The sequence below is a fragment of the Bison bison genome, unplaced genomic scaffold (assembly GCF_000754665.1).
Source record: "Bison bison bison isolate TAMUID 2011002044 unplaced genomic scaffold, Bison_UMD1.0 scf7180017864535, whole genome shotgun sequence".
In the NCBI taxonomy this organism is placed as follows: domain Eukaryota; kingdom Metazoa; phylum Chordata; class Mammalia; order Artiodactyla; family Bovidae; genus Bison; species Bison bison.
In genome coordinates, this window is record NW_011495084.1 from 6,265,597 (window position 1) to 6,274,106 (window position 8,510).

At 38.5% G+C, this 8,510-nt stretch overlaps 1 protein-coding gene across 2 annotated transcripts in view; it reads left to right on the plus strand.

The window, feature by feature from the left end:
- LRRIQ1 (leucine-rich repeats and IQ motif containing 1) overlaps window positions 1–8,510 on the plus strand; it is a 205,296-nt gene that overhangs the window by 26,118 nt on the left and 170,668 nt on the right. For both annotated transcript variants that reach the window (XM_010832036.1, XM_010832037.1), the window contains exon 9: window positions 5,966–6,118. In XM_010832036.1, coding sequence (XP_010830338.1) covers window positions 5,966–6,118 — 153 coding nt within the window. The remainder of the gene's footprint in view (window positions 1–5,965; window positions 6,119–8,510) is intronic.

An 8,510-nucleotide genomic window follows, 5' to 3' on the forward strand; every position in this document is an offset into this window, starting at 1 on the left:
ATCAAGTCCATATTTATTGTTAGATTAAAGGGACAGAAACAAACTTGTCTTTGCCCTCATGCTTCTGACTTTGGTAGGCAAAAAGGCATTAAACAAATAAATACGTTACTGTGGATTTTTATTTCTAATGTATCAAATGAGATCAGGGTTCATATTTTCTTTCTGCCATTTACTGGCTGTGTCACTTTGCTCTTTCTGTAAACTGGGAAGAGAAATACCTACTCTATAGGATTGTTGAGTTTTCAAATACTGTATGTGAAGAATTTGGTCTTGGGCTTGTAACGTATATAATAGTCATTGTCAAATGTGGGTCTCAAACATCTGAAGAGAATGGCAGTGGACTTATGATTACCTATTTCATCAAATAAGTCAGAACGTGGAAAATGCTGAATCATCTACTATATGGAATAGTACTCCAGAAGGATATGACTGAAGAGCAGTGATTATTGACAACTAACATTTTTTTTTCCCCTAGCAGAATGCTTTAACTAATTCATTTTTCTTTTTAGTATTTTGCTACTAATGGTAACTAGCCTTAAATAACCACTGAAAAAAGGGGTATAGCTTAAGGATTGTTTTCTGTGGCTTTACAATACGGCATGGATGACGATAACATTTTAGGGGCTGATTAACTTTTAGGTCAGAATGTCTCACTTCATTCAAGGAAGACTGTAATTAAGTGGTGGTGTGATGATGCATGACTTAGTTGAAGTTATATTCTCGTTCATTTAAGCCACTAATCATACCTCAGATTCAGTCTCTTTGCAGCTGATTTTTTAAACAATATTATTTCTCCAGGTTGAATAGATTTGAGATTGTGGCACAATCACAAATTTGTTAACACAAAGCATAACACTCATTGCTTCTGTTACTTTGGTAGTTACAGTTTACCGTAGATGCGTGACACTGCTTGGGTTGAATTGCTCAAGTGCAGTTGAGAGTGAACTCTGTAAAAAATACGTGGCTCTTTTAGGTCATTTTATTTATCAAAACTGTCAAGGATTTAGGGGAAATATAGATGATTAAGTGGAAAACTAATTTGTGATATTTTATCAAGATGTAATGAATGAGTCTTAGGTTGCTCGGTTGGTAAAGAATTCGCCTGCAATCCAGGAGACCCCGGTTCAATTCCTGGGTTGGGAAGATCCTCTGGAGAAGGGCAAGTCTACCCACTCCAATATTCTGGCTTGGAGAATTCCATGGGCTGTTTTGGGCTTCCCTTGTAGCTCAGCTGGTAAAGAATCTGCCTGCAATGCCCGAGACTTGGGTTCAATCTCTGGGTTGGAAAGATCCCCTGGAGAAGGGAAGGGCTACCCACTTCAGTATTCTGGTCTGGAGAATTCCATGAATTTATAGTCCTTGGGGTCTCAAAGAGTCAGACACGACTGAGTGACTTTCACTAGGTTCTATGAGACAGTTCATTTTTAAGTCATGAAGTGAAGTGAAACCTACCAGGCTCCTCCATCCACGGAATTTTCCAGGCAAAAGAACTGGAGTGGGTTGCCATTTCCTTCTCCAGGGGATCTTCCCAACCCAGGGAGAGAACCCAGATCTTCTGCATTGCAGGTAGACACTTTACTGTCTGATCTACCTCATAAGAAACCAAAAATATTAGTTTTCCAAATATTTTTATATTACCCTTCGGTAATATGGGAACACAACTATGAATGTTATAAATATTTTAGTTTTGCCACAGGGCTAAGATAATGCATTTGTTCAGTTATTTGAGAAGCATTTAGTGACCATTTACTATGCCCCAGTTGCTCTTTTATCAGGCTGATCATACACTGATGAATACCTATGGGCAATAATTCTATATTGACCTTAATTTTTAGAGCATAAAGCAATTTTATTTGTGTGATTATTTTCATGCATGTATCAAAATGATTGAACTTCCCTGGTGGCTCAGTGGTAAAGAATCTGCCTGCCAATGCAGGAGATGTGGTTTCAATCCCTGGGTCAGGAAGATCCCCAGAAGGAGGAAATGGCAACCCACTTCAGTTTTAATTTTCTTGCCTGGGAAATCCCTTGGACAGAGGAGCCTGGGAGACTACAGTCCATGGGGGTCACAAAAGAGTTGGCCATGACTTAGCAACTAAATTAACAACAATCAAAATTATTAGTGTAAAAGTTTATTTGATCTCATATGTTTGGGAAAATCTAGAGTACAACAGAATATACATTGCTGTATCATGAGGAAATTTTTTAAATTTAACTTAACTTATTTTTGACACTGGGTCTTCGTTGCTGCACACGGGCTTTTCTCTGGCTGCAGCGAGAAGGGGCTGCTCTGTAGTTGTGGGGCACAGGCTTCTCGTTGCTGTGGCTTCTCTTGTTTTGGAGCTTGGTCTCTAGGTGCACATGCTTAAGTAGTTGTGATGTGGGGGTTCAGTAGTTGCCACTTTGGGGGCTTTGTTGCCCCATGGCATGTGGGATCTTCCTGGACCGGGGATTAAACCAGTATCCCCTGCATTGCAGGGTGGATTCTGAACCACTGGACCACCAGGGAAGTCCCAGAAAATGTTTAAATGTTCAGTACAAGGGAGGAGGAAATACCAAGAAATACTGCATATTCAAAAGTAGACACCATCAGCAAGTACACTGAAGCAGCTATCACTCCTATACTGCAATTAGAGAGCTTGCCACATTATAACTAGAACTTAATTGTGTTTATGTGCTTGTAAAGTAGTGTTCAAAATCCTTCAAGCTAGGCTTCAACAGTACATGAACCAAGAACTTCCACATTTTCAAGCTGGGTTTAGAAAAGGCAGAGGGACCAGAGATCAAATTGCCTAAATCTGTTGGATCATAGAAAAAGCAAGAGAACTCCAGGAAAACATCTACTTCTGCTTCAATGACTATGCTAAAGCCTTTGACTGTGTGGACCACAACAAACTGAAAAATTCTTCAAAAGATGGGAACACCAGGCCCCCTTACCTGCCTGCTGAGAAACCTGTATGCAGTTGAAGAAGCAGCAGTTAGAACTGGACATGGAACAACAGACTAGTTTAAAAGGGGAAATGAATATGTCAAGGCTGTATATTTCACCCTGCTTATTTAACTTCTATGCAGAGTACATCATGCAAAATACCAAGCTGGATGAAGCACAAGCTGGAATCAAATTGCTGGGAGGAATACCAATAACCTCAGATATACAGATGACACCACCCTTATGGCACAAAATGAAGAGGAACTAAAGAGCCTCTTCGGAGAAGGCAGTGGCAACCCACTCCAGTACTCTTGCCTGGAAAATCCCATGGATGGAGGAGCCTGGTAGGCTGTAGTCGATGGGGTCACGAAGAGTCGGACACTTACTGAGCAACTTCACTTTCACTTTTCACTTTCATGCATTGGAGAAGGAAATGGCAACCCACTCCAGTGTTCTTGCCTGGAGAATCCAAGGGACGGGGGAGCCTGATGGGCTGCCGTCTATGGGGTCGCACAGAGTGGGACACGACTGAAGCGACTTAGCAGCAGCAGCAGCAGCAGCAGCAAAGAGCCTTTTGATGAAGGTGGAAGAGGAGAGTGAAAAAGCTAGCTTAAAACTCAACATTCAAAAAACTAAGATAATGCCATCTGGTCCCATCACTTCATGGCAAATAGATGGGGAAACAATGGAAACAGTGACAGACTTTATTTTCCTGGGCTCCAAAATCACTGCTGAAGGTGACTGCAGCCATGAGATTAAAAGACTCTTGCTCCTTGGAAGAAAAGCTATGACAAATCTAGACAGTGTACTAAAAAGAAGACTCATCACTCTGCTAACAAAGGTCCATCTAGTAAAAGCTATGGTTTTTCCAGTAGTCATGTATGGATGTGAGAGTTGGACCATAAAGAAAGCTGAGCACCGAAGAATTGATGCTTTTGAACTGTGGTGTTGGAGAAGACTCTTGAACTGCAAGGACATCAAACCAGTCCATCCTAAAGGAAATCGGTCCTGATCATTGGAGGACTGATGCTGAAGCTGAAGCTCCAATACTTTGGCCACATGATGTGAAGAGCCAACTCACTGGAAAAGACCCTGATGCTGGGAAAGATTGAGGGCAGGAGGAGAAGGGGATGACAGAGGATGAGATGGTTGGATGGCATCACTGACTCAATGGAGATGAGTTTGAGCAAACTCTGGGAGATGCTGAAGGACAGGGCAGCCTGGTGTGCTGGTCCATGGGCTTGCAAAGAGTTGGACACAACCGAGCAACTGAGCAACACCAACAACAAAACAGTATATTATTAAATTGGGCAGGAGAATATAAATGGTAGAATAGCATTTGTTACTATAAAGCTGCAGCTGTAGGGTTTTCAGTTTTTAAGTGTTCGATTCTAGTGTGTTTAGTTTTTTAATGTAGAATCAGTTTTCTAATTATAGAATTTATGGTATCTCCTTTGGACAAATTATAGGGACATTACACAGCAGTTATCCTGACACAGGTAGGTAAATATGTTTCTTTCTGAAAAGTTATAAAAAAGAAATTTGTTTCAAAAGTTGTTTTAGATTATTGGTAATTGAGAAATTCCTAAAGTCATTTTGAAACTAGAAAATTCATTCACCAAATGTTTAACAAATACCAGATATTGCTTTTGCTACTTAAAGAAAGGGGTAGACAAATCCCTTCTTTCTGTTTCCATGAATGTATGATCTTCCCATTCACTTACACAAATATGTAAATGTAAAACTTTATTGCACAGGAAATTTCCACATGAAGAGGAGTTGCACACTTAAGAATTTTATGCTTTCCCCAACTTTTTTTGAAGTAATAATGCTTTCAATTTCAATGAAACACTTAAAGTTTCTTTTGCACGTGTTATACCCTAGTATATATGCTAGTATACACTATAAAGCTAGTAATTTTTAAATTGTTGTTCGGTACATAGGAAATCTGCCCTTAGGACACCCAATGTGGCAATATGAAAGTATTCTTACTATAAAGCAATTTAGTTTATATATTTATTTCAGTGCATAGACTCAATTATAGTGAAGAAGCAACACATCATTACATTATTACTGTGCCAAGTTTACTTAGGTGAGAGATCCTGAGTTTAATACATGGAATGCTTTTCAGTAATCTCAAAATATTTATATCTGATATGTTCTCATAGAACTATAAGTGTAGTCCTTAATATACCTACCATAAAGTTCAATACATTCTTTGATGTTGAATTTTCTTTAGTTGAAAAGACTTAAAAAGAGAAAAGTTTCTTAGGAAAAAAGCTTCATGAAGTAGTGAGTGCACGGTAATATCTCAATAATTGGAAATGTTATAAATGTATGATAATAAGTATTCATGATTTGTTATACTGCAGATTCTATATGATCTGGGTATATTACATTATTCAATAGTAAAGGATGGTTCATACTTTTATAATACAGAAGCATAATAGAATGTTGTTTTTATTGCATAGTTCAGTTACTTTTGCATGTTTCTACTTATTACAAGTTCTGTAATATCTCTTCTCAGTTAAACTTGCTTCATTTTTAGAAGAGAGTTGAGCTATTCTAGTTGAAATATGGCAGGGTGGTTTTTAAATCTGTTCCTGGTCTGTTATGGCTTCTGATACTATCCAGGTATCCCAAAGATACTGTCAAACACAGATCTTAAATGGTTATATAGTGCAGTCCTGAAAATAATGCCAAGAGACATGAAGAACAGGAAAATGGATTTGATGAAAAGTCAAGGAGTAAACTAATGAATGATTATATTATTATTGCTTCTATGTTTATTACCTTTGAACTTGAGTTGGTCATGAATGATTACATATATTTATAGATTACATTCTATGAGAGGAAGAAATGTGGTAAAATGGCCAGATAGCTTAAATGAAATTGAGTTGTTAATAAAAGTGGGTTTCAATATATAGCATTACTTTTTTTTAGACGAAAAATTTAAAACAATTTTTCAAGGTTAATATAGTTTGTCTTCATTATATTTAGATAATGATATGCTCTGATTTTTTTTTAATTCTCTAGGTTGCAACAATAACATTTCAAGATTTGCCAGGCTGTAGTCTCTCTACACTGGCAGAGTGTCCAAATCTTCAGTTTCTGTCTCTTCGACGCTGTGGATTAACTTCCTTGCACAGTCTGAGTAACTGCAAAAGATTGAAGTACATTGATGCACAGGTGTGTCCTATGTTATCATTATTTATTTTATAATAAAATGTAAAACAGATTCAGGTGTACATTTAAGAAGTGACAATTTTGAAGAAACATTTAATAAAATAGCCTGTAACTCAGGGTCTAGAGAGATCAAGGGCCAACATTTGTGAGAGCCATATAGGAAAGATGCTTAGGTGGTATGACCTGGGGAATTATCTTCATTCGTAGGTGACAGAGTTATTGTTTTGTTACTTTTTGTTGCATAACAAATGACCACATTATTTAATAAGTTAAAAACAAAAAAAGCAGCCATTTTATTTTACTCTACTTCTGTGGGCCATGAATTGAGGCAAGACTTATTCTGGGCATTCTATCTGTCTCATACTGTGTTGCCTAGATGTCTGATGTACTTTGCAGTTGGGGCTGGAATGTCCAAATACATTCTTTGATATGTCTGGCACTGGAAGGTTGAAATTTCCCTCCCTCTGTATGTCTCTCTCTGTCCCCTCCCATCACCTTGGGCATCTTTACAGGGTGAGCTTTCCAAAAAGCCAGTCTTCAATATTAGGGCTTAGCAAGCATCTGCCTGCATCATACTAGCTTATGTTCTATTCACTAAACTTTCATTTCAAGTAGGAGCGGACTGTGAGTATGTGTGAATATTGGGTTGTGAAGTTTATAGGAAACTGCTTACAAAATAATAATCTACTGCAATCTGCTTTCTGGTTCCTAATGAGTCATATCTTTCCCACATGCAAAAGGACTCATGTCCCAAAGACCCCTGAGTCTTATAAACTTATGACATCAGACTTGGAATTGAAGCACAGAATCTTCTTATCTGAATCAAATCCAAGTGGAGATGATCTGCTCAGAGAGAGTTCTTTCAACTCAGAGATCTATAAAGTTAAGGGAAAGGTAGTCTTCTTTCACTCCCCCACACCCATGCATGGTGGTGAGACAGCCAGTTCAGTTCAGTTCAGTTGCTCAGTCGTGTCCGACTTTTTGCGACCCCATGAATCATAGCACGCCAAGCCTCCCTGTCCATCATCAACTCCCAGAGTTCACCCAGACTCACGTCCATTGAGTCAGTGATGCCATCCAGCCATCTCATCCTCTGTCGTCCCCTTCTTCTCCTGCCCCCAATCCCTTCCAGCATCAGAGTCTTTTCCAGTGAGTCAACTCTTCGCATGAGACAGCCAAGACTTAGTTAATTACAAGAGTCCTTATCCTTCAGTATGGGAGAGAACAAGAAGCTCATGGCAGTCCTTAGTCCATAGCTAAGAATGTAGCATTCATTCTTAGTAAGGTCTTGGTTCTGCTCCATGGGAATAATTCTCTATGACTCTTGGTTCTGCCCAATAGTCTTTTAAGTCCATTCTCAAGGCATACCTTCTTTTGCATTGCAGCTGAGAATTTTTTTCAATCTCTTTCTTTCTTATAGAAGATTGGGGGCAGGATGCTAGAGTTACATTTTATTTTTGATTCTTTTCAGTTCAGACTGACACTGCTTCCACCAATATGATTTTCTTTTCAAACATTTTGTTTCCTATGCTTATTAAGTTTACTCCAGTTAACAAAGACTATACTCATAGATATTTTTGAGAGAGTGTTGTGAGACTATACCATTAAGATTCTTAAAAGCCCATTTATCTTTTTGAGAGCTTCCTTTGTGGCTCAACTGGTAAAGAATCCACCTGCAATGTGGGAGACCTAGATTCAATTCCTGGGTTGGAAAGATCTCCTGGACAAGGGAAAGGCTACCCACTCCAGTATTCTGGTCTGCAGAATTCCATGAACTGTATAGTCCATGGGGTCACAAAGAGTCTGACACGACTGAGCAACTTTCACTTTCAAACATTCACTTTATTTTTCTGAAGTCTTAAAAAAGAGAATGCTGTTGTATCCCTGACATATGATCTTGACCTTGAGACCAATATTCTGTATTGCAGAGATATGTATATTTAGTAAAAGTATAAATCTGCATATAAGATACATACCTAATTCATGGTATTGACGTAGCAAAAGGAACTGAGGAAGGGAAATGCGTAGATTTCAAATTTTTCAATGTTTGATTTCTTTAAAGTAAGTTTGTTAGCAACTGTGACCAAATCGTTCAGTCTTGTTCAGATAGTCTGAAATGTTTTGTTATTGGTCCTCAATATTTTCTCTATTTTAAAAGATTATTAATAAGTTTAAATCAGTTAATTATTTGATTGCCTAATATTTTCATTCAGATAGTATAACATTCTACATCAGATCAGATCAGATCAGTCGCTCAGTCATGTCCGACTCTTTGCGACCCCATGAATCGCAGCACGCCAGGCCTCCTTGTCCATCACCAACTCCTGGAGTTCACTCAGACTCACGTCCATCGAGTCAGTGATGCCATCCAGCCATCTCATCCTCTGTCATCCCC